Below are 27,117 nucleotides of genomic sequence, written 5' to 3'. Positions count from 1 at the left end.
ACACTGACACTTCCCAGCTACACCAATTTAGCCAGCACTCTTCACAAAAAGTAGGGCTCTGTATCAAGCTTCCAGAAACTCCAATTTTCCATGAAACTAAACTGGTACTAACTGTTCAGTGTAAATGTATGGTATAAAGGAGGAACCAACAACCATCTGCTCTCACTGGCTAGAACTTCCAGTAAAAAAAAGAAAAGCCTAACTTCTGGCTTCCTCCAAAGACTCCTGCAAATTATAGGGCATTCCACAAGACAGCTCTAGTCTCACATAGCAATAACTTCCAGGATTAAATTTACAGATAGCAACGCACACTGAAATAATAACCTTTTACCGTGGCTGGTGGCCTTTGGCTTAAGTTCCATCTTGTAGCTGTTAAATAGCATGGGGGACAGGAGGTCCCTAGGAGAGATCACCCAGAGATATGGAGGACAGTGGCACAAATATGCTGATGGCACAGAGCTCTCTTCCCATCTGCTATCAAAATCCAGGGACATAGCGGAAAGAGTAAACCAGTGCCTAGAGGCAGTGAAGGACTAGATGAGGTTGAATGAATTGAAATTTAAACCACAATGACAGAATCACCACAGGTCCGGAGTAATGTCGATATGAGAACAGGCATATAAGCCTGCCCTGGATGAAGTTGAACTTCTCCCTAAAGGATCAAGTTCACCGCCAGGAGGTGCTTCTGGACTCACCGTCACTGGATGGACTGTTGATGGAGGTTGCAAGGAGTGCCTTTTATCATTCTGTGCTGATTTGCCAGCTGTGGCTACTATGAGAAAAAGTAGACATGCCCATAGCTATGTATGCCTTAGCAGCATCCGCATTAGATTTTATTTATTTTTTATTTATTTATCACTGTAATGTGCTCTATGTAGGGCTGCTCTTGAAGATAGTACAGAAATCTCTGCTGGTTCATAATGTAGCACTTAGAGACCTAACTGGGACTCATTACAATGATATACCCAGTGCTTTGTCAACTGCTCTGGCTTCTAGTTTCTTTCCAAGCACTGTTCAAAGTGCTGGTTAGGATCTTTAGAGCCCTAAATAGCTTGCATACGAGATAGGACTACTTCCACCTTTACCACTCTGCATAAGCCTTGAGATAAATGGATTGGGCCTTGCTATGGGAACTTACATTATCGACAGTCAAGATGGCAGAACTTGCAGGAAATTCCCAGCAACCACCCTCTGGAGGTAAGACATGCCATTTTTCCAAGTCTTCCAGCACAGATTAAACATGTTTTAAATCAGAAGACATTTGAACAATGGCTATATGACTCCTTTGCTCACTGACCTTACTGAACGGATATAGCTGTTTACAGAACCAGATTCATTACAAAAACTTCAAACTGTTTTAATGTTGCAATTTTATTGTTAACTTCCCTGGGTGCTCTTCATGCACAGAAAGACAGTTTTAATTGAGGTATGTAAACTTAAAATAAATAAATACATCATATTTTACTATTATTGCAAAATTATCTATATTCATGACTCTATAAAGCAAACAGCACAGACACTTATTTTTCACGTCACAAATACTGTTTCTGCCCTGAAACTACCAGTTCTTACTTCTAAGATTGTTTTACACCCCTCAACTACACCTAACTTTGTCTACGAACTAACTGTGTCCTTCCATGTGTACAGAAAGCCACGTGGAAATACACTGTTTCAGTGGACATATTTTCATAATGCAAAAAGCATGACCAGAAGTTTGGGACTATAGTCCTATATAGAATAAAGGGTCTAACAAAACTGCTAACAAAATATGTTTAAATTGGTTCAGCAACCAGTTAGTATGCAATCTTGTTCAAGAAATATATGACTTACACAATGAAAATGTGAATTAAATCAAATATTTAAATTAGTCATTTTAATTAATGATTGAAGTTGCCTTGATTTAAATGTCTATGAGACTCATAATTCATGATGTTGGACACTTTAAAAAATTACGGAAATTTGCAGTCTGAATAAGCCGACAACAGGGGAAATCAACCTCAGCACTCTGAGCCTGCAAAGGACTCCTCTGGTACTCAAATTCAATCTTCCAATTTACAATTTCAGGGACATGGAACAAGACTACCACCTAGTGCTCAGAGAGAGAATGATCTATTAGATGAAAAAAGCAGATCCTCTTTTATGCTCCTTGTAGCTTTGAACTGTAGGCTTACAAAGCAGACTTAAACCAGCATAGCATCTTAAAAACAACCTGAGCCCATTCCTGAAAGAGTGGCCACCTGAGAATGCAAGTTCCCTGAAATAGCAGGTACTACAGAGACTACTTTGAGAATGAAGTTCTCGCAGAACAAAAAGCCTTGCTGCCAGGCACTGTAAGGAAACAAGTTTAAACTGAATGATACTAAGACATAGAGTCATTTAAAGTATTCTAGGCTACAAATAAAAAGTCAAGAATCTATCCAAAGGTAAGAATTCAAAAAAGGCCACAGTTGTCAAGTTAAGGAGAACTCCCCTTAAAATGCCACAGGCAGTGCTGGACAATATGGGAAGTGAGGACTTGCATCATTCAGTGAAGAGCATGCAAATGTGAACTTAGGCTGAGTAAATGAAGGCAAGAACAAATATGCAATACTAATGAGCACAGAAGGATAGCTGTGAGGCACCGGTAAAAAAACAACAACAAGTCTACCAGGAAAGAGGAAACAAGGCTTAATCCCTGGTAAAAAACAATAACAACAAGTAGACCAGGAAAGAGGAAACAAGGCTTAATCCCAGTTCCGAATCTCTGATGTGGTTCCCTTCAAGAATGCCAGAATGGACAGAAGCATGAGATGGGGAGATGCTAGAAAATGGAGCAGAAAGAGGAACACAAAGCCAGCCAAAAAAGGAACAGAGGAACCCATTCTGACTGTATATCCATGGGAGTAGAATTGTGTCATCTAGAGGGCCTAAATTTAAAGTGCTCACCTATCCACTCACCTGAAATTCACCTTCATAAATATTTTAACTACATATTCCCACCATTTGGTGGGCATTTTGCTAACAATAATTGTGCTCTTTAAGTATTTGCAGGGCTGTCACTTAGAGGAGGGCAGGGAGCTGTTCCTGTTGGCGGCAGGGAATAGGACTCGCAATAATGGTCTTAAATTAAGGAAGGTTCTGGCTGGATATTTGGAAAAACGTTTTTACAATAAGAGTTGGTCAACAGTGGAATCTGCTGCCTAGGGAGGTGGTGAGCTCCCCCTCACTGGCAGTCTTTAAGCAGCAGCTGGACAAACACTTGTCAGGGATGCTCTAGGCTGTTCCTGCATTGAGCAGGGGGTTGGACTAGATGGCCTGTACAAGCCCCTTCCAGCTCTGTGATTCTATAATTACAAAACAAAAGGCAGACTGCAAACAGGCTACAATCTGTATTGTAAATCTCATTTGAAGGATTTGGTTTCAAAAAAATCCTTACTACCAACATTTTAAACTATCAATTAATAGTACCAGTTTTTAACAACTGGATTATTGAGAGAGCAGATATTGAGGACTACAAGCAAGGACAGCGTTGCATCGTATGAAATAAGATTTTTAAAACAAATGTTTTAACCGGTTCAAGGTCTTATGGACTAGGATCATAAGATCTGACAAGAACAGTCTAGCTGTTTGTCCAACACCACATTTAGTTATCAATAGAATGTTTACTTTAACAAAATCTTGGGGTCATGTGTTACAAAATATTGAAGCTTCAGATTTCCTATGTGTTCTACAAAACTTTCTGATGTACAAGGAAATACTTATTGGCACTGAAGCAAAACATGTTTAGGCCATTACGAGTATTCACACATAAGGCATGAGAAAGACTTGTCTTTAAAAAGTGTTCACATGGATCAATGTATATGTTTATTTTTAGACTCCATTCTAAAAGGTTCATCATTTAAATCTAAAGCCATCACCATATGAACTGTATTTATTTCTCAGCGTACAGTGAGCCAATCATCTGCCTGAAAAATCAAAGCTTATACTCCAGTTTCCAATACCTTGAGACACCGTATAATCCTCACTGGTTCCACCCACCTGGAAATTCAGTAAAACAGATTCTGAATGTTTTTCAATAAACAGACTTTTCAGTTTATACTGAGCTTTGGTAGCCAGAAAGAATTCAGGACAGGCAGCAGAACCTGAACATTTGTTTTGTTGTTGTTCAGTCGCACAGTCGAGTCCGACTCTTCGCGACCCCATGGACCAGCTCACGCCAGGCCCTCCTGTCTTCCGCCATCCTAAACATTTATTTAGTTTCTCACATATTGGGTTACACACATTTTCTTGCCACAGTTTTCAGGATAGTGACAGTTACAAATCTATTGCCCAGTTTGGGTAGACCAAGGTTTTAATAAAATGGGACTACACGTACCCTGACACCCTGATTACAAGGTTCCCCGGGGAAGCGGGCAAGGTAAAATAAACTTGCCAACACAAACTAGAATTTATGCCCCAAAACCCACATTTGAGAATCTAGTCAAAGTAAGTTTAAGAGCATAAGTACACGCATTTTAAAAGGAGTTAGCAACAGACAAGCATCACTAAACATAGGTAGTGGAGCTGGGAAAAACACAATGGAGGATTAGGAGACAACATATGAAGAATCCCATGATCTAATCCCTAAATCCTGCTTCTGGTGTTACATCTCAATCAAGTCTGTATTTTCCCACACCTGAATCAAGCCCATTCATTTTTCCCCTGCTCACAATTAACAAGGTTCAGCACCTAGCTTTGCTTATCCATTGGTATATAAATGCGCGTATCTGGGAATACCCCAGTTATTTAATACACTGATTAGCACTTGTTGTCTTTCTCTCCCACCCTTGAATGATACACATGAATCTAATCTCATACCAATCACATCTTCATATTGTCCTTTGTTTTTAATTTAACAGCTACTTGCCAGTAAATGAGAGGAATATTAATTTGACATGTTTGAGGTTTTGACAGCACTTCAACATGAACAAAAATCAGCCCAACATCAATCCACACACAGATCCGCAGCTGAGGACTGAGAAAGAAGTGAGGAAAATGTGCACAGCGCAACCAAATAAGGTTCAAAAGGTAATGGGATAGAAGCCAAGTATGTTCCTTGTCCCTGGTGGATCCCCCCATAAATGAACAAGCCTGCTGCTATCTGTGCTGCTACACCTTGGGTTAACCTTCTCTTGGGAGCAATGTTCCCTCTAAGCCGTGGAGTCTAGTGAGCAAAAATTCTACTTTGTGAGCCACCGGCATTAAAGTTGTGAGCAAGCCATTTGGCTCCTACATGAATCAGTTTGCTCTGGAGCCATCCCTTCGTGAGCTAAAGCTAAAATTTGTGAGCTGAAGGCTAAAAAAACTGAACTAGCTCACACTAACTCAGTTTAAAGGGAACAATGCTTGGGAGCCCCAGGACCTGCCACACCCAGGAGGGCCATCATGCAGAGAGAGTCACAGGAGGCCACAAGTGGCTTCAGGATCTAAGCACCAAGATGCAGCACCAACAGGAAAGTACAGTCCTTTGCTGCAGTTGCCAACTAGTTCCTTTTCTGCAAGAAAAGAAACAGGCCAGTCTCTATGGAATCAGGGTGTGGCTGAGAGCCCAAGAAAGCCTTGGTGCCTCATGAGGGGCTAGGCAGGTGGGAGGGGCTTAAAGGCCTGCTTCAACCATTTAAGCCTGAGCAAGAGAGAACTGAGGAGAACTCATTCACTGCCTCCTAAGGTGACCAGAGAGGGGCAGGCAAAGAGAGGAGGATGGGCACTGTGTTTATTAACCCTCTTCCTTTTGGGACTGACACTCAGGGCAAAGGCACAGAGCATACAGGATGGAGCTAACGCAGACCAGCACACTGACTACAGTTATTCTAAATTCATGTTTCTGGCATAAATAGCACCTCTATTCCTTTTTATTGTTCCTTAAATTAGCAAGAAAGGTAAGAGAGAAAAGAAAACAACAGTACCTCCAGATGAGACCCTGAGGAAACATAGGGTTTTAAGACATGTTTATACAAGGAGCCCATCTACTTTGTCAGCTCTTACTCAGATTTTTACCACGGAGAAAAAAACCCAAAGTCTGAACTGGAGGTGAAATAGTTCAAACATATGTCTAGAGCAGAGGGGTCAAACTCATTTGTTATGAGGGCTGGATCTGACATAAATGTCACTTTGTTGGGCCAGTCTATGCGTGCTATAAAATGTAACAAGAGGTACCAGAGATATAAACTTTATAAAGATGATTTCAGATGCTGAATGGCAATAGCACGCATGATTGGATTAGGTGTGATATACAGAGAGGAAGTAGGCATGGAGATATCAGCACTGGTAATGGGACAGGAAACCTAGGTCTCAATTCCATCCAGGAGGATTCAGTCCAGGAGGATACAAAGAATAAATGGACATAAGTCTGACATTAGAAACCACAACGTTCAGTTGGTGACCTAAGAGCAGCAGTTATCTTACAGAGGAATTTCAAGGGGTAATTAGAAAGAGAGACTGCTGAACTGCAATTGATAATGAAGCTCAAGACAATGCATCCTCCTGGACTGAATTGAGAGCTAGCTTTCTGTCTCATTACCAATGTGTGCTATTATCATTTGGCATCTGAAATCACTCCAGTCTCCAAGATATAAAAACCAATTCACGTGTTCTGATTCCTAATCAAGGTCTTTTTTGGAACAGAAAAATCCAATCATTAAAAAAAGCTTTTCAGAATAAGCCAAAATAATTTCCTCAATGTATATTGTGCTTGTCAAAAGAATCCACCCACCCTCTCCCTCCAAAGAAGTATGCTTGCACAAAAAAGCTTCTACTTGGAATAAAATGTTGTTGGTCTTGAAATTGCAATAGGACTCCAACTTTGTTTTCTCTTTCTCTTTGCTTCCCTCCCTCCCAAACAAAGGAAGAGCAGCCCCGGAAAAGGAAGCAGAAGCTGTGTGTGTGTGCCTGTTTCTCTGTGTGTCTGTTTGTGTGTGTGAGAGAGAAGGGGGAGGGAGGCAAGAGGCAGGAAACAAAGAGCCACTGAGTGAGTTGTGAAAAAGCAAGCTAGGGTATGGCTGCAGGAGCAGCCCTGGGAAAGGAAGCAGGAGAAAGAAGTTGCTGGGGGGGGGCAGTTTTGAGTCTTGTGCGGGCCAGATCCGGCCCACGGGCCACACATTCGATACCCCTGGTCTAGAGCTTAGTGGGGAAATCCTACATAACATATTAGGAGGTCTAACGAGACCAACAAGCAATCACCATAATCAAATCACAGTTAAACATAATCAAGACACAAATGAGTTGCTTAGGTGAATATTAGTAATGTGCACTGTCAGGTGTCTGAATGTATTTTAGCTTAATTATTGAATAAGATGGACAAAAGCATAATCTTCCTAATTTTTTAAATTTATTTTATTGAATTTATATCCCCCCCTTCCCCACAAGTAGGCTCAGGGCGGGTCACAACAGTTAAAATACAGACATAGTAATAAATCCAATACAAGTGCAAAATCATAAAAAGTGGCTGGAAACAAATAGGATGAATGAACCCTTACCTTCCCTGTGCTTTGTAAAATGGTAGTTCTTGTCCTCCACACCCTTTCCCTGCTGACTATATCCCTCGTTACGTCGACTTCTGCATCTACAAAACTTCGCTGTTTAAGAGCGGTTATGTCATCGTCCAAATCAGTCTTGATAGTGGACCTTTTCTTGGCCATGATTTTGGCTTTGATAGCGGCAATTTTTTCCACAGACATAGCTTCAGACAGGGACCTAGAAAAGCATTATTGCATAAGACAAACTAAGCACAGTCACAGGCCAGCATTTATATGATCCAGTTGAATGCTCTAAATGAGTGCTGAGGCAGTACAAGCAACAATTAACCGATTATGCTGGAAAATTACTTTCCTTAGTTTTACAAAAAAACATCGAAGTATTATTTATGCAGATAAATGAATTCACTGTCTTAGGGGCTAAACCTGGCAATTTTTGCAGACACTGAATGTCTTGTTAGTTTCTCCCGTGCAAGAGACTCACAAAATTAAAAAACTACATATACCAAAGAGAATGGGGAAAGAGGAAGTTTTCAATAAGCAACATAGCAGAGCTCTACTTCCATCTTCTGGCTGAAGACAATATTTTAAGTGTTATGTACATGAAATTAACGGTTATTGAAGGGGACTCTTAGTAGCTCTGTCACTCCTCTGTATTTACCCTTTCCCCCATATTCAGTACCAGGAAAATAAAAGACCTATTAGATTCCTCTAGTTCTGTAGTCTCTTCCCAGTTCAGCCAAGGATGACAGGAAGACCTAGTATTGACTAGCCCATGTCATGAACAACAGGACTGAGAGGGTGGTGAGATGAACCCCAAAGGTAAGAAATTATGACAGTCATTCACTCAGCCCTATAGCTAGATGATTTTTGGTGGGGTGGCACTGGATGGAGGAGGGGTGGAGGGAGAAAAAAGTGTGCCAGGTTTATTACACTGCTGCAGGGAAGGGGCATGGCCTGGGCACTTAACCCCTTGCACACTACAGGAGTCCAGCAGCCCTCTCTTTCTTCCCCCCCCCCCCAGCCCTCCTTTTGCAGCTCTCGCCAGGAAAGGAATGATGACACAGCAGTTGGGGAAGATGAAGTTGTGGCAGGCCCAGCACTGGAGGCTAGGAGCTGTGCTAGGTCCAATGTCAGTGACAGGCAGGGGATAAGCCAGGAACCACAACAGCCCTAGCGATGACAGCAGTGATAGGGGAGGGAGAAGCTGTGGTGTGCCAATCAGTGGTGAGGGTAATGAGTGCAAAGAAACCTAAGAGGGGGAGAGAGAGAGAAATAGAGAGTGTGATGGGGTGGGGGCAGAAAAAGAGAAAGAGAATGACAGGGTGGGGAGGCAGAAAGAAAGAAAAAGTGACAGGAATGGGAAGAAGAGAGAGTATTTATTTATTGACCTTTCCCCCACTTTTGAGTTACTTCTGATTTTCTTGGGAATTGATCCACAAGCACTTGAATCCATTTGGGCAAGGTTCTTCCACATGTCTATCGTCCCTGTGCATTTTGACAGTTATGGAGTCAGTTTATTTACTTCCACATATGGGTTAAATAATTAAGATTTTCAAAGAAAGGTGCTGTCATCTCAGTGCTATCGGTGGTGTCACAGCACACACACCCTTTTTAAAGTAAAGGCCCTTAAAAAGCCCAGGTGAAAAACCCAAAAAATAAAGTGAAATCTAAGAGCCGGAAAATGCATGTGGAAATCGGAAAAAACCAAAGCAAAGTCTACCAAGCACTGAAAAAGCCCATGCAGAAAAGAGTTAAGAAAAGGGGTAGTGGGAGGCAAAAATACCGAGAGAGAGAGAGAAATAGAGAGAAAGGGGAGAAAACCAAGGTGGGGGGAATGGGATGGCCACTCCTGCAAGTTTCTTGCAGGTCCCCAATTGTACATGTAAGAATTTAGGTTTCATCATTCCTGTATCAACTGGCAATTCTGGGTTCTCTAAGTAAAACTTACCCGTCACCGTTTAAGGGGCTTTGCTACCAAGCAACTCAGTCCTGCACTCTGCCTTTTACACAGAAATCTACATGTCAAGAAGGACACTGGGCTAAACCCAATCCTTCTGCTGGGTATGCTAGAGTTCATATGTGTATGAGTGACAGTGTAGTACAGTGGACACAGTGTTGGATTAGGATCTGGGAGACCCAGGTTAGAATCCCCACTCTGCCATGGTAACTTGCTGGGTGACCTTGGGCCAGTCACACACTTTTAATCTACCTCCTCAGCGAGGAGAGGAGAACAATGTAAGCCTCTTTGGGACAAACAGAAGCCACTGTGCCTAGAAACTGATGATCCTGACTCAGCGCTGGATAGCTTTTCAAGTGATGAACACAACTACTTGATCCTTTAGATGGTAATTTAGGCAACCGAAGAATACCTGTACCTTCCATACAAATGCCACTGCAACTTAAAGTTCTCCTTGAAACAATATCTAGGCTACAGATGCATGTGTGGCTTTTTAAAAAAACACCTCTAAGGACCAGGAAATAACCATTCCTTCAGCAATCTTCCACCCACTTACTATTTGGTACAAGCTTGTTGCACGCTTATAGAAAGGAAGCAAGCAGTAATTCTTACTATCCTGTTTTTCAGAAGCAACACCTAGACAGAGAATATACAAGAAAAAGGGAAGAACTGTGATTGTCTATTGATAGCATAAATCTTACTGCCTGCTACGTGTATTAAATCCACCTACCCTGCCTGGCAATACTATCCTGTGTGAGGCATGTGGACCCTCAGGAAAGTCAGAGCCAGATCTAGCTATACCAAAATCTACTAAAGAATTAATAGCCATGTTATTGATTGCAGCACAAACAGCTATAGCTGCTAAATGGAGAGACAAGGCAGGACCTCCCATAAATATGTGGCATAACAAAATATGGAATCTATATATAATGAGGAAAAAGTCACTAATCAAATAAAGTAATACAGATAGGGATATATACTCCAAATCTGTAGTAAAGTGGTTTCCTGTATTAGGTTATTTGGCTTCTCACAATGCGATTCCTAAAAAAATTGGTTCATATGAACTTGCTTAACATCTGAGATTAAAAAGGTTGTATGATATGTTTGGTAGTTGGCTGATTTAAATTCAGTGTTATGATCCACTTCTCTAATGCAACATAATAGAGAATTATTTTTGTATGATATTCTATGCATCTTATATATTCAGGTAGTCAGCCATATTGGTCTGAAGCAGAAGAACAAAATTAAACATTATCATATTACATGTTAATATCCCTGTCTATAAGCTTGAACCTAACACACCATTCCATCGTATATGAAAAAGCGTGCATGCACACTAAAGCTTATACCTTGAATATACCTTTGTTGGTCTTAAAGGTGCCACTGGACTCTAATTTTGTTCTATGCATCTTATATGTTCAATATCTTACTTAGAAGAAGAAGAGATTGGATTTATATCCCGCCCTTCACTTGGAGTCTCAGAGCTGCTTACAAACTCCTTTCCCTTCCCCTCCCCACAACAGACACCCTGTGAGGTGGGTGGGGCTGAGAGAACTCTGACATAAACTGCTCTTTTTCAAGGACAGCTGTGCCAGAGCTTGTGACTGACCCAAGGTCACATCAGCAGGTGCAAGTGGAGGAGTGGGGAATCAAACCCGGTTCTCCCAGATTAGAGTCCGCACACTTAACCACTACACCAAACTGGCTCTCTATCACAAGGTTGTACGATACTGTTGTGTTCTTATTTTGTATATATGTTGTAATAAACTCAATATTTTTTTTAAAAAAAAAGGAAAGTCAGAGGTAAGGCTACAAGCAAGTAAGTTATCAGTCTGTGCTGTGGGCAAGCCCCATGTTACATGCTTCAACAAGATCCTGCAGTAATCTTTCTAAATCTTGATATTGCTCTCCTCTCATCAAGCACACTAAACCTTTTATCATCTTTTAAAACTTCTCCATCCACTCCCTGCTTTATTTTCTCAGATACATAAAAGAAGCTGTGAAACTGACTTGCCTAGGGTCAGGTAGTATTCCTGGCCAAGCTGCAATTTAGTCTTTCAAGTCTAAGGCTGCAAAATTTGAGAGCAAACCCTAATGAATTCAATGGGATTTTCTATTCTATTAAATATGCATTGGATTGGACCACCCATTCTGTAAAGAGGATGTTGGGAATGCCAGGCTCTTTACTTAAATGGAAGGTCCATGTCACATTTTCTGATCTTTTCAGTATGCCCCATTAAAAACAGCTACTTTCCTATGAGAATAATTTTTGAAAAAAGTATCAAGATGTTTGATATTATCACTGTTATTTCCATTTCCAGGCTGCCCTAAAATGGCAATATTAAAGCATTGTCCGTTTTTGCTGCGATGCACTCAGAAAAGCTTATGTGCTGAGAGAGGTACCCTATGAGAGCATTTCACAGCTGTATTTACTCAAATGCAACACTAGGTTTTCCCCCCTAGGTTTTTCCCCAGGTATACCCTCCCAAAAAAGAGAGGGCTGTCTTACAACTGCATGCACATTAGTGTTATATCCAGTAATTAATATATATATATGTTTAACTTTTTAGGGGGGCTGTCTTACATTTATGGTGTTCTTTCTTTTTAGTAAATACTGTAATATCATGAAGAAAGCAAAGCTTGCCTGATCTGCTCTGTCTGCACAATGCCTTCCTTGTGCCCTTCCAGCCGAGCAGCCAGTCGCTCTTTGTCCAGACGTACACACTCTTCATCCTAAGGGGGGAAAAACAGTGTGGTAAGACTACCCCTGGCCTTCCTTTGAGAAAAAGAATATAGCATCAGAGAAGCTGCCTGATGGGCCCTGCAAAGGAACCCTTTACCAGACGGTAACAAATTTATTGAGACTGAAGAGTCAAAAGCAGCCCAAGTCTACCAAGCAGTGAACCTTGGATTAAGACTAGAAATGTGCATTGGTTGTTCATGGCATGACTCTCCCCTACTCTCCTCCACTAGTATTTAATAGCCAATATTAACCAATCCATTTTAACATAAAACTGAATGATTATTGCAAAATCATTAATGTCTAAAGTGTAACCCAAACGTTCACTATGGTATAGAATGCGTTCCTGATATTTCATGCGATCAAGGAGGAAGTTCTCAACAAGGCTTCCCTTAATCTGGGGCAGGATCGAATGAACTGAGTGCCATGAACTGAGGAGGACTATACGCTTATTTCTTCCCAAACAAAATTCCACCCCACTGCTCCACTGTCAGCAGCAGACCTGGCCATTTTTGAAACAGAAAAAGTTTCAAAAACAGTTTGTGGGTACTGGCAGTTCAAACAAAAATAAAATATCACTGGTATGGTACAAGCCCCTCGCTTAAGCCTTAACAGCTCTTCAGATTGTGATTTTTATCGAGGAGACTTTCTTTCCTTATAAAACCATGAAACATGATGAGCTGCATTTGTGAGAATACAAGAAAAATACATTTATTCAAAGAGTTATAGAAGCAAATGAAGACAAAAAATTACAAGTAAATCTTACTTCTATTCTTGGTTTCTTTGCTTCTGCTAGTATTTCATCAGCTGCTCTTTTAACTGCAAAAAAAATTTAAAACGTTATTAATGGGGCAGTCTTTCATAAAACGGTATCATTATTCCCCTTGATAATTAAATCATACCTTGAGTGGATCGCTGAAGACCTATTTCAAGTGGCGCACTTCTGTCTATACTTGATGATGTTGCTAGATAGTACAAATGAGAAAATACCAATAATAGATTATTATTTTTAAAAGGTGCAGGCACAAAGCAATCAGTGGGGGGGGGGAGAGAGAAAGAGCAGAAGAGACAACTGGGCAATAATAAAAGGGATCTAGAACTGTTTTTCCTTACTAACCATCTTGTACATACAGTATATAAGCAAAAGCAATATCCCTGATTGCCAACTCTGCTTAGCACAGATTTTATTGCACTATGCCTTGCCCTTTTGTTTTTTTTGGGGGGGAGATAGTCAAGAGCACTCAAAGATCTATTGAGATCCTCACCTAAATTTCAGGTTAAACTCGGGATTTCTTATTCATATATAGGTTAAGCTTAAGTCTCATCAGAGGAAAGACGGCTAGTACTACTTGGCCTCTGAATGTTTGAGGAAATCCAAGGCTTCCCGGCTAGAAATACCATAACTTGTAAAAAAATAGTAGCAAGTTAAATACTCTTAACTCACATGTTTCCCCATTCAGGTATGCAAGCAGATCTTTTCTGTCAGGTCTTCTTACCACCGGAATGTTTTCAGTCTAAAAAGAAGGCAAGTTTGGTATTTGAAACCAACAGCACCTTAAGAAGCATAGTTTCAAAACAACCCCAATCTAATAGACTATGGAGTAAAGTTTGGTGTCAAACTGCTTCTTATCCTTCAGATGCAAACGACCATGGCAAATATACCAGCTTGCCAATAAAATGCCATCCAGCAAAAGTGCAGATTGTGTATTCTGTTGAGCTACAAGTGCCAGCATTGCTAAAAGAGGTTCAAACTGGCAAGGACCAGGACCTCAAGGAAACTGTAGCTGTGATTACTCCAACCAGTCGCAGCAGAATCACTACATGTTGTATGGAAGCTGCACAGTGCCATCTCTCTCCACCCCAAGAATGCTTGGGGATTGCTACGGGCACAAGGTCCACAGAATACCAATGAAAATTTTTGCATTCCATACGACAGAAGGGAGTTGTGCTTTGGGCCCCACATCATTAATACCTGCAGGACAAACTATATGTTACATCCAAACATATGCTACTAAGAGCTGCTTCTTCTAAACAAGTAGCTTTCAGCACAGAAGTGGCCAGGGGTGCCTGAGAAAAAGCTGCTTCATCCTTCTTTCACATATTGAAGGGAAAAGGTAACTGTTCAGTTGGGAGAGGGAAATGAAAGTCACTGGCAGAACAAGCAATAAGCACATTATCTTGACCGCTTCAAAATGCCCCATTTCAAAGTTTTTTCTTCTAGCAATAACCACAGCTGGAGTATTATATGAGCTTGCACTCAATAGCACATAAGACATAAAAAAAGAAAATATCAATACACTATCATTTCAGTATGATTAAATACAGTGGAACTGACACAGGGATGAGACCTTTAGATCTCTTACCAACAGCACTGTAATGGTTCACTTCAAATTAATTTTAGCCAGCTCCATTTAAACATATTTCATTAAGTCTGGAACAGTCAGGGGACACCTGATTAATGATTTTACCAATATTTTTTTTTCTGAAAAGTAAGACAGATTCAGAGGCAATTACAGCCCTTGCAGTGCATGGATTAAGGCAGGGGGGGGAAACAGACATGGCTAGGAAATTATGGATAATTATTTAGTGTGTTCCAGTGACTAAAGAACTGAGGGATCTGTGCTCAAATCCATGCTCTGTCATACACTCACTAAATGGCTTTGACTTACCAAATAATGAGTATTATGACCAATCACAATTCTCCAATCTTCAAATTCTGATTAGTATACATTTGGTTTTCCAGAATGCACTTTTTCATTGTACAACACTGTTATCTCTCCTAAGGCAATGTTACATGCAATGTTACGCATGTAATATTTAAAAATGCCAACAATTGAAATACTCTTTAAATACACTAAATTAAAATAACACAACTTATAAAAGAAGATACGATTTCTTCCAATTTCTACAAACCAGAATATGCCTAAGTGTCACAGAAATCCAGGGCATGCTAGATAAATAAGACTAAGGTGTCAATATATCACAGGAAATTTAATGATGTTGAAAAACATGATTTGAGAAGTATTTCATTTGCTCACAGCTGCCAGTGCCAAAATGCATGTGAAGTGTTTCCCCACTCCCTTGGTGGTACTAAAATTATCTCTATTCTTAGACCTGGGTTCCCATTGTTTGTTCTGAGCTCCTACAGCAAAGTGAATGTTTCTAAGAGGTACTTTACAACAAACAGCCTTTATAGTGTATCTACTTGGTCTCCTTTTGAAGCTTTACCTTGTTATTTGAAGAATGAGGCAAAGCACAGATCAAGTGGGAAAATAAACAGAAGTACCACAGCAATGTGCAAGATTACAGGCTGTAAGGCTAAAATGGACAGAGAAGGAACCCGGACAAAATGGATGGCTTCTATTAGATAGAATAGGTGTAGTTCCAGAACAAGATACCTGCCATTATTTACAATTGCAATTGGTAAGAGCGAACACTTTGACTGCAGAGCTGGATGAGCAACTTCTTCAGACAGAGAGGTTCTCTAGTCCTAACTCAAGCCAGTCTGAATAGGCTATTCTGCCATCAATTAACATAGATCTAGCAGTCTGAGTGGCTGTGGTGGCTCAGTGGTTAAGATGCTGAACTGCAGACCGGAAGGTCATTAGTTCAGCAGTTCGAGACCCGAGTGCCACATGACGGAGTGAGCTCCCGTCTCTGGTCTCAGTTCCTGCCAACCTAGCAGTTCGAAAGCAAGAAATTGCAAGTAGATAAATAGGTACCACTTCGGTGGGAAGGTAACAGCGTTCTGTGTACCTTGCGTCTAGTCATGCTGGCCACATGAACATGGAAACGTCTTCAGACAGAGCTGGCTCTTCGGCTTGGAAACAGAGATGAGCACCGCATCCCTAGAGTCAGATTTGACTGGCTTGCGAGCAAGGGAAACCTTTACCTTTACCTATCACATGTGGTGTCACAGGAAACATACCACCCCCACATCTCACAACTGAGTAGGGAGTGGGAAAATAGTGAAAAGAGCCTGATTTCATGAAATTTTAAATGGTCAGTTCTAGGTCAAAGCCACTGAGACAAAGGCACAGGGTACACAGGTTGAGATGTGCGATATATTTGAAAAACGACAGAACAGAGAGTAAGTCAGCAGCAGCAGACTGGACACTGACGTACAGGAATGGTGTCAAAGCAATGCCAGCTTCCTGATACCCATAGCTAGCCAACTGGGGGCAAGTCTTACAGAAACCCACTTCCACTTCACAACTTCTCTTCCAGAGCAAACAATCCCTTCCCAATGTAGGTCAGGTAATTCAAGATCAACTGACATTCCCTGCTGTCAAGGCGAACTGGAACTTTCCTCAATCTACACCTCAAGCCCCCTTAAAATCACTGTTTCAGATCCTGGATTGTAAGAAATTCTAGTAGGGCTTAGTGTTGGTAAAGTCATTCCAAGGATAAAGCATCAGCAAAGGCTGGCCACCAGTTCATGAACTGCTGTTAAAAAAGAGCCAAAGTTATGACTGAATTGGCCTACAGCTAGATAAAGAAAAACCTATACTCTGTGTATACTTTAATAATTAAATGGGCCAAGCAACAATGGATGAATTTCACTCAGTGTATGTGCCACTCCCTCTCTCTCAGTAGTCTTAAAAGCTTTGTCTCCATTCCAAAATACCGTCAGTGTCTGCTATAAGTTAATACAGAATTGCAAATCTATCAAAAGTGATCACAAAGCATAAGAGCTAAATGCACTGATGCAAATGCATCCAATTTAAGTAATGTGTTGTAGGACTGTGATTTTGCAGTTACTGCCTTGGGAATCTTTTAGTGTAAAATGTCACTCTCAAATGATATAAGCATACAGGTGACAAGCAGGCAACCCAAGAACTTTACCAAGTAATATCAGAATCATATTCTGTGGATATATTTACCGCAGCACGCCGGACATAAACAGGATGTGAAAGATGTACATTATTCAACAGGAACAAAATTGAATCCAAAGTATAGTACTCCCTGGGCTGGCCTTCTTTTCCGGTCCTGTAAAACATGGAAAACACAGAACTTAGGAAAGAGTTTGGAAACGATGTAAACAAACACTAGTTATGTTCTGTAGGTGAGCTGGGAGAAATAACTGAAATAAGCATGTAGATTGAGCAGCTGTACTTTGAACCAGAGTGAGATTGCCCATATGCCAGCAAACCTGTTGGGTAGTTGCTTAAGAAGCCCATATTAAACAGGGTGCTAAAGATTTTACCAGTGGAACTTCAGCTACCCAAATTATATTTTAAGAAAATACTACAGTTAGACATGCATACAATAAAAAACTTTGTTTTGCAAAGTCAGCCAACTTGCTTTCTTCCCCATCACAGCTAACTGACCTTTTGCTATTTCTCATCTTGACCAACACAATGATTTCCCCTGGCCTGGGCCTACAGGGTTAAAGATTGCAAAATTTTATTTTCCTTACCCTCACAATTAAGCTTTACTTAATTCAAGTAGGACTTAAGGTAGGTTCAATGTAGTGGACTAATGCAACAGAACCTACACTGATAAACCCTTGATTATGTATGTGATATGACTTTATCTCACAGGAGTTCCACCAGCACAAGAAAGACGCAAAATAAAAAGGGCCAAACTAATGCTGATGGTTACAAACTAAAAATGGAATGATTAATCTGGCCACATTACAATACTGCACAACAACACCCCCCCCCCACACACAAAAATATCTTCCTGCAGCAAGAGTAGTTAACCAAGTATTTCCTCTGTGGGCAAGGAGGTAACAGGAGCAACCTACTCCGGAGCTGTACATCTTACAGTATATGTCAATTGCAGCATAAGACGTTCAACAAGATGTCGATCACAAAGTGATGGCTCACAGAACACTCGTGCTGCTACTGATAACCAAATATACGTTCCACAGGAATCCTACTTATATCCAGCATCTAATTCCAGACATGGCCCCAGAGTGCAGATCAAATAATCCACACAATAGGACAAGGAACAAAAAGGATATATGTTTCTACAAACCTGGGGAAATCCAATGATCTGTAAAAATCCCCCAAGCAGAAAAAAGTTAGGGGTTGTAACCAATGTTCCCTCTAAGCTGAGTTAGTGTGAGCTAGCTCACACTAACTCAGCTTAGAGGGAACACTGGTTGTAACCCATACCCAAATAACAGAACCAATGTGTGTTCAGACACATGCACTGCAACTTGACGAGACCACAGATGGCATTTAGGGGGTTGTGTTATCAATTCCATACACAACGATTTTTTTTAAAAAAATGACCAGCCAAATGGGTTGGGTGGATGTGTGATCAGAGGGTGAGGGCTAGCAAAAGAGAAGGGGGAGATAGAAGGGATTGCTTCTTCTCAGAAGTCCTCATTGGCCTTCCTCTTGAACAGTTATAAACTGCAGTTTTAGGCACTGGGTAAAGTTTCAGAGGTTATGATGATCGAGCACATTAAACATAATGTATGTGTGCTGCATAATTGTACAAACACACTCAAAATAGATTTGAACTCAAATAACCGCTGGTGCTTACTTTGAGGCACAAATACCAAAAGTCAAATTCCAGTTAAATCTGGACTATTCAATGAACCACAACTTACCTACCAAATCTAAAGACAGCCGAGCACTCCATCATACCCACTCCCTGACACAGCACTTTAAGCGTCCTCTTCCAAATTATACTGAAATATGGCTCATTTAGCTCTATAAACAAGCAAGAGTCCAGCAGCACCCTAAGGACTAACAAAATTTATGGCAGGGTATAAGCTTTCATGAGTCACTAATTTCTTCAGATATACTCACAAAAGCTCATACCCCGTCACAAATTGTGTTAGTCTTTAAGGTGCTACTGGACTCTTGCTCTTTTCTACTGCTAGACAAGACAGACTAACACAGCTACCCATCTTGATTTTATTTCTTTATTTATTATTACATTTATACCCCGCCTTCCCAACCATATTACATTTATACCCCGCCTTCCCAACCATGGCCGGCTCACAGTGATAAATAATATAACAATAATGAAACTATAACTATAAAGTCCATTTTCATGATGAAAGAGGTACATGAAAGTCTGATAACTTGATTCATAGGTAATAACTGGGCTAGCTCCTAAAGATGTGAGGGACCAGGAAGGGGCAAAAAATTCAGAGGAACCCCTGAAAGACTTTTTCAATTTTTCTGATGGAAAAAATGGGAAATTTGGGGAACACCAAAAACAGCATGAATATCTTCTTTGTTTTGGAAAGAGCCAAACACATTTTAAGTCAATATTCTACTCACTGCCTCCTGGCATTCTTTGGAGGTCTCCAATCCAAATAACTTGCCAGGGTCAGCTCTGCTTAAGTTCCAAGATCTGGCAAGATTGCACTTGCCTGGGCTATCCAGGTCAGGGCTCTTCCTCTTAATCTTGTCCTGTACCTTCTGAACCAAATTACATGGGAACCTTTCCCCATTTTATGCAGAAATATTCAGATTTACAGGTTACAGGAATGTACCAGTCAACTTGGGGTATGGAGATTAGGGTTCAAAATCTGGTTCAGCCATGTAACTTTGGTAGCCCTAACCACAGTTTAGCTTCACAATCAGATTTTATAAGCATAACATGATACTATTCTCTGAGATCCTTGAAAGACGTAATAGATAAAATGATGACAGCAATACTTAACATGTAGGGTTCCCAAATTCTTGGGGGTGCCTGATGATCTAACAGACTCTCCAGTTCCCCTGGACAAAATGGCTGTTCTGGATGGTGGACTGTACAGAATTATACTCTGATGTGGTCTTTTCCCCTCCCCAAACCCCACCCTCCTCAGGCTCCACTCCTAGATCTCCAACAATTTCCCAACCTGGAGTTGTAATCTTATTAACATTTGGTGCTCTCATCTATTCAGAACACTCATAACATCAGTAAACCTTACAAGAATCCTAGTTACCAGACTAGTATTATACCTATTACAAAATCTTACAAGAATCCTACCAGACTAGTATTATACCTATTACAAATTCAAGCATAGGCTAAGAGTGACTTTTTCTAACCAGAGCAAAATCTGAACGTCCAGTGTAATACTTGAAACTCTTAGCCTCTACCCCAGTGGTAGTCACTCTGGAAACCATGATGAGCCACCATTCCCATTGACCGAGACACGTGACTACGACAAGCCCTAGTTACCTTCCCCAAGCATGCATGCGTGCATGTGTAAATAAATAAATAAATGTCCTTTTAATTAGCAGAGTACTTCTGAGGATCTAGGACTGTCTTTCCACTCTGCTGGCAGTTTTGATATAGGAAGCCTCATTTTACCATCTTATTCAATTACATATGTTAACCCAGCCTCAAAACAAAGAACCCATAAATTTGTACAACTTTGATACAATTGTCATGGGCGAGTTGTGTTGCATTTTAAAAAAGAACACTGAAGCCCAGAGTAACAGTGAAGTTATTCTAAAGAAATTACTCACTTTCCTGGAACATGGAATCAGTGCTACATTGAGGAATAATGTTCCTGAGCCAATGTGTGTAAGTGTTCTACATTCATAGCCATCCCTGCTAAGAATTCTTTCTAAACAAGTAGCAGAGGGGAGACATTCAAATCAGGCTTTACCTGTTAACAATACAAGCTACAGCATGCAATTAATATAGAACTGAAATTCAAAATACAAAAGCATTTAAAATACCAGCAGTATACCCTTTAAAGCAAGTACAGTATAGACAGGGATGTACTACTAGAAATGCCTACTCAAGTAGCAGCCAGAAGAGATGTTTCCTTTTTCCTGCGCAGCAATTTAGAGTCTGTGGTGGAAACAACCTCTCCTTGTAGAGGCTTAATTGCAAGCCTTAGGTCCACTCCAAAGAACATTTAAAACTGCAGGCATGTTAACAAATAACCACAGTTAGAGTTAGATCATCCAAAGCAATCTTTTTACAACACACTACAAACACTATCACCAGCTAAGATCTCCTTGAATAAGCCTCAAAATCAGGGAAAAAAATAAATGCACTCGCTTTTGATTTACAGTTCAAAGTCAGGAAGCCCTGTGACACAATAAGCAAAACCAGGGTATCATAATCGCTTCTCTGCCGACTCAGGTTTGGAAACTCCTACAAATACCACACTCAGCTCTATGTGGTTCCTTGCAGCACAATCTATTCAGGATTCCAAAAAGAAGCTAAGAACAAAACATAACTATAGGAGAAGACATCAAAATGATTCTTTTGCTAATTTGAGCCTTTCCTCTCCCGTGTGAGGGAAAAGCACAACATTGTTTCACAGCACAAGCATGCACATTACAAGGCAAAGGGAATGAAATACACACAGGGTCTCACTTACCCACAACTTTCTCAATATAGAGAAGTCAGCTTCCTAGTTCTTCAGCTCTTGCCCTCCCCACCACCAAAGGTGCACTACCGACAGCAATTGTTGTAATAGTAGATGACAAGTTCCACAAAACATAGCGATCTTTACCACCACACTGGAACCCATCTCCACAAGGATACTTCTGTTCCATACAAGGGACCACTGGGCATTCCCATCCTGATCTCTTCCTTTCATTCACAGATATCTGGCCAGATTTCCCCTTCATACTCCTTATCAAATCCTCCTTCTTACAATCTGCTCACTTGAAGATACAACTGGAGAGCAGGCCCATAACAATGCATGCAGCTAAATAAGCCTATGTAGGATTGCAGCCTACCGCATCCAAACATCATACTTAAAAGTCTACTGCAGTTTTCTTCCAGAAATGTGTATAGACAATTGCAGCCTCAGTCTCTCAGCTAGCTTCTGACCATTCCATCTTCTCTTTCGTTTGCAATCAATTAAGAGACTATTGCCACATGTATCCCATCCTGGTTGCTCTTGTATTCATAACACACTCTCCACAGCCCACTTCATTCTCTTTAGCCCACCCTTCATTGAATTTACTGGCAATCACTTCCAAAACAAGCATGCATAAAAATGCAACCACAACAGCCAAGTTTATGGGATACACTTATACAAGATGTAGTGTTGCTGTTGTTTTTTAAAAGTGGTTTTGCATGGAAACACAGATCAGTGGCTACTAGTCATAACAACTCTACACCTAGAGGCAGCATACTAGTCAGCAGTACAGACAAACAGTTGCCTTCTAGTTTCCCAAACCGCTGTGTCCCAAACTGCTCAGTGTTAAGCTGCTACATTAGAGCAGCTTTCTAGAGGCAGCATACTAGTCAGCAGCACAGACAAGCAGTTGCCTTCTAGTTTCCCAAACGGCTCAGTGTCCCAAACCGTGTTAAGCTGCTACATTAGAGCAGCTTTAGGTCTCCTTCCTGCTGCTTCTCCCCTGCAAAACAGCCTATTCCTAAAAGAGGCCACTAAACGTTTCCATCCCAACATCTTCCTTCCAATCATCATACCAAGACATCTTAAACTTATGAAGACAGACAGTGAGGGAAACCCCCCCCCATGCACAGAAAACAGCAAAAGAAAAATCCACTTACAGTTATTTTAACTAGAACAGAGGTACTGACTCTGCAGCACACAGAAAGCCATATTCACAATAACATAAATCAAAAGAGCAACATTACTTTCATGCCTGACATAAAGCCTACACTTCAGGGAGGATCACAGTTTAGCCATGCTTGCACCAACAGTTGTTTCAATGTGGGAACCACCTGTCAATCACAAGCCCCACAAAGTAAATGCCTTGCCATATTTTCTGAAATATGGGGCAGGTACCACATTGGGACACCTCAAAACAGGGCTTACTCAGTGACTCTAAAACTCTATTATGGCCCCGGCCACAAGGCAAAGTTGCCGCGGGAGAGGCACGGAAGGTGGGCAGATTATCCGGGCATGATCACACCCCAACGTCTGGGAAGTGGAGCGCACCCGTGGCATACCGCTGACAATGCGCATTTAAAAACGAGTACCTCCAAGGTACCAGTAAACGTTTGCCACGGGCTGCCTCCAGACGCCCGTGGTGTGATCACGCTGGCGCGCGGCATTCCACTATGGTTCCTCGTTTACCTGCTGGCACCGAGGGAAGGACCCGTGCTGTGCCGCCAGCGCGTCTGATCGCGTAATTGCGGATCAAACTGTGCCGGGGCAATTAGCCACGCCTCCCCCCGCGATATCTGGCCCGTGTGCCCGGTGCCTATGTTATCTTTCAAATATTTCTAGGATTAGAAGCAAGTGAATTCACATACTTTTTTTTTTAGGGGGTAGCTCTGTTTTGGATAAAACTAAAATAAAGGAATCTTGCATGTACACCTGTTACCACTTGGGGAATATCTGACTGACCAGTGTGGGATGCTGAATCGGAGATCTGATGCAATCCAACAATACCAATGATCTCCTGATTTATCACATGAAGTACCCAAACCTTCTCCCATGCATACACTCTATACATGGAGTAAAGAAACTGGACAAGGAGAACTTTTTTCTTTTTCTCCTATAATAGCAAGCACTCAATGAAGCTGACATATAATAGATTCAGAACAAACAAAAGGAAGTGTCTTTTTTCATTCAACAAGAACTTTTGTGGCATTCACAGCCAATAGATACATGTGATAGCCATAAGCACAGATAGATTCTAAAAAGGATTTGATGGATTCATGGAGCATGCATGGGCCCACCATGACGACTAAAGGCAATTTCACTAGGTAATAAACCTCCAAATACTACCAAGCAACATCAAGAGGGAGGCCTGGGCCTCTCATGCCCCATCCACTGGTCCTCCACAGCAACTGGTTGAAGCAGATGCTGAACTACATAAAACGTCCGGTCCGATGCAGCAGGGTACTTATTACGGAGTTTGGGGAGTTGTCTGTCAGCCACGCTCACTTTATCCTTGCAACCGTCTGACACCCAGGCAAAGCTCCAGCCAGGAGTAGGACTTGACTAAACAGGAATTCGAACCCAGATCTCTACAGCACACGTTGATCATAATCCCCCCCCCCCAAACACAGACACCCTTCAGGAAGCCCTTCCCTCTGCACTCACCCCCAGATGACATAGTTGGTCTTGACGTTCTTGGGCCAGGAGAACTCGCCGAAGATCACCTCGTCCCCCTTCACCACGATCTCCTTCTTCTGCGTGTTGTACTGGCGCAGCACGCTCAGGACGTCCGCCATCGCCTCAGCCTGACTGGCTAGCGCTCGCTCGCTGGCTGGCCTCGAGACCGGAGCGCGCCCTCGCTCGCTCCCTCCTCCTCACGGCTGCCTTCGTGCCTCCCTCCGACCGACCGACCGACGCCTCAGTGACAGGAAAGGAAGAGAAGCACACAAACAAACCGACGGACGGACCTGGCCCAGACGACGACGACGACGACACCGCCGCTCCGCGCGAGGGTAAGCGAGAGAGTGCGAGGAGGACCCCGCCGGCCTGCCCGCACTGGCGCCTGCGCTCACGTCAGCCGACAGTCCCTCCCACCCCCGCTCTCGCCATCTCCTTTTTCCATTGGAGAAGCCACCAAGGCTTCCTGGGCCTGGTCATGGTCTGCGGCTTGGCCCCGCCTCCAATCCTGAGGAGTGGGCGGCACCGATGATGATTGGCACTTCAGCGAGCCTCTCCTGGCGACGCGGAAGGAAAGGGGGTGCGGTCTGGTTGGTTAGTTCGCGCAAAGATGGACATAGTGCAAAAAAAAAATGACAGGCAATGGAATAGCTAGCTGCTGGTGGCAGGGGTCCTAGACGCGCGGCGATCCTCCGAGAGAGGGCGGGGCTTGAGTCGGCTTCCTCTGCTTATGGCTCTGAGAAGGCTGCCGAGGCTAAGGGTGACTGGTCCTTGGCTCAGGTCGGTGCAGTTGTCTTTCGGCGCAGGGGCTTTATCTGGCTGCGCGCGGGTGTTTTACGGTAAAACTCGGCCAGAATTCGGGGGCTGTCGGTGTGCTGCTGGGTCTTATGGGAGAGACTTGGCAGACGTAGGCGCGCAGGTTCCTCTGTTTCGGGCGTTAAGGTAAAACTCGGGAAAGGGAGCTTTGGCTAAGTGCATCGTGGTAGAGCCCAGGTGGGTAACCCGGCTAAGGTTATCCCGTGCACGTTTACTCGGAAGTAAGCCCCGTTTCGTTTACTGGGACTTGCTCCGAGTAAAACAAACCTTAATTCTTCCTTTGCAGAATTGTAGTGTAGAGCAAGGCGAGAGGGGCGCGACAGGGCAATCCTATGCAGTTACTCCAGATTCAGCCCATGGAAATTAATGGGCCCAAGCTAGAGTATTCTACATACGATTGCAGTGAGAGTCTGGAGTTAGCGCTGGAACCGGCAGTGTCTCTCTGAGCATGTCAAGAGTACCTTCCCACTCCAGTCAATCAGCCATGTCAGCTTCTACTGAACTGATTTGGGCAAAGTAGGCTGTGGGGTTTCAGAACTGTTTCATAGGCTGTATTTGCCCTACCCGGGGAAAAAAACTTTCCATTACCATGTAATTATGAGCAATCCATACAGCGACTGGGTGCTTCTCAAGGGCGGTTATCATTGCTGCCTGGAGGAAAGCCCTAGCAGTAGGACAGGAAAACCACTGGGACCAGTAATTGGTAACCGGATGGGGATGAGAGTGGTGGATTAATATCTAAAGACATCGGAAATTAGTATCTAAAGAGGTTAATATGTAAAGAGATTGCTTGCTTGTCAGTCAAGCCTTAACAAATGGTAGAGCTGTGGTTCTCACTCTGCAGTTCATGGAGAGCCAAAAGCACAATCCGTTTAAGGCCCGGGGAAAAACCGGAAGAATTTGGGGGGAAAATGTTTTTTTCCTGAACCCTTTTTTTCCCCCGAAAAATTGGAAAAATTGAAAAAAGAAAAGGAAAAAAAATGATTATGGAACTTTTTATTTTAACATGATGAATAAAATATTTTAAGACAAGGTGTTCAGATATTTTCCAAATCATTTCTAAAATATATATATATATGGTATCAGATTGATCTAATTTCTGTGCACTGAGGACAAGCAAGTCCGAGGTTACAAACTGAACTCTCCAATGCAAGAACAAGATGCATTTCTTCCTTTAGGAGGTGTGATTGTCAGAAGAAAATTAAAAAGTTTCAGTTTTGTTTTTGCATGTGGTTGGGTATTCTGTTTGTAATAATTGTTTGGATACACTATATTTTTAATATGCTAGTTGTGATAATTTCGTGCCAAGTAAAAATGTCCATAGTCATATTTTATGTTCCTAAGTAACAGAATGACTTTCAATCTAGAAAAAACAAAAGAAATACTAATGTAGCATTTTTTTCAATTTTTCCAAAAATTTCCGGAAATTTTACATCTCTACCGTTTACACCAAGAGACACATGACTACTCAATGCCATGTGCGCCACCTCACCAAACACACACAATAATATAAGATACAGATATTGAAATTAAATATAACATTGTAAACCTTTAAAATTTAAAAACTTCTGTGGAGAAGGGGGAGTAAAACCACCGCCACCACGCCACTGTGGCAAACTCACTCTTTTCATGTGTGGTTACTGAAGTTGTGGTGGTTTTACTGTTTTTTTCTCTGCAGTCAGCCTGCTCTATTCCTGCCAGCTTGCTTGGGTGCTGGGTTGAGAGTGCAGAAAAGGGCAGGAAAGTTGCTGGAGAGGACAGCCCTTCCGTCCCTGGCACGAGGCTTGCAGCTCATGAAGGCTTAGCAGTTTTTCCATCCCTGCACTAACAGCTGTTTCCAGATGGGCACGACCTGCCAACTACAATGGCCTTACTTCGTTTCCTTAAACGTGGAATGGGTGCCACATAAGGGTATGGTGCTCAAAAGAGCCTCATGTGGCTCGTGAGTCACTAAGCAAATATCTCTGTGTTAGAGTATTTGGTGAAGATTCCTTAATCAAGTAGAAAAAAAAAAAAAAGCACACAGAGTGGTTTAAGTCCTCAGACCGGCAGTTCACTAAGCGACTTCAATATAAAATACACAGAAATAAAACCAGGTTAGCCAGCTATGTCAAGAACAGCTCAAAACTACAAATAAAAGTAAAATTAAGTG

The 27,117-nt window shown here is 42.0% G+C and overlaps 2 protein-coding genes across 3 annotated transcripts in view; one reads left to right on the top strand and one right to left on the bottom strand.

The window, feature by feature from the left end:
- The window catches only part of CDC73 (cell division cycle 73), a 143,075-nt gene extending 118,601 nt beyond the window's left edge, over positions 1-24,474 (bottom strand). The window contains exons 1-7 of the mRNA XM_015426430.1: positions 24,138-24,474; positions 17,074-17,179; positions 13,635-13,704; positions 13,093-13,155; positions 12,957-13,009; positions 12,095-12,183; positions 7,494-7,710 (exon numbers count right to left, since the gene is read on the bottom strand). Coding sequence (XP_015281916.1) covers positions 7,494-7,710; positions 12,095-12,183; positions 12,957-13,009; positions 13,093-13,155; positions 13,635-13,704; positions 17,074-17,179; positions 24,138-24,268 — 729 coding nt within the window. The 5' untranslated portion in view covers positions 24,269-24,474. The remainder of the gene's footprint in view (positions 1-7,493; positions 7,711-12,094; positions 12,184-12,956; positions 13,010-13,092; positions 13,156-13,634; positions 13,705-17,073; positions 17,180-24,137) is intronic.
- Positions 24,475-24,856: 382 nt separating this feature from the next.
- Positions 24,857-27,117, top strand: part of GLRX2 (glutaredoxin 2) — an 8,803-nt gene continuing 6,542 nt past the window's right edge. The window contains exon 1 of one of the 2 annotated variants that reach the window (XM_015426427.1): positions 24,857-24,929. In XM_015426427.1, the coding sequence (XP_015281913.1) occupies positions 24,880-24,929 (50 nt within the window). In that variant the 5' untranslated portion in view covers positions 24,857-24,879. Of the gene's footprint in view, positions 25,092-27,117 lie in introns of both variants that reach the window. The other variant, XM_015426428.1, reaches the window with a different exon arrangement.

This window comes from Gekko japonicus, unplaced genomic scaffold (assembly GCF_001447785.1).
Source record: "Gekko japonicus isolate JY-2015 unplaced genomic scaffold, Gekko_japonicus_V1.1 scaffold930, whole genome shotgun sequence".
Taxonomy (NCBI): Eukaryota; Metazoa; Chordata; class Lepidosauria; order Squamata; family Gekkonidae; genus Gekko; species Gekko japonicus.
Note: the sequence above shows the minus strand (reverse complement) of the source record. Positions and strands in the feature narration are given on the sequence as shown.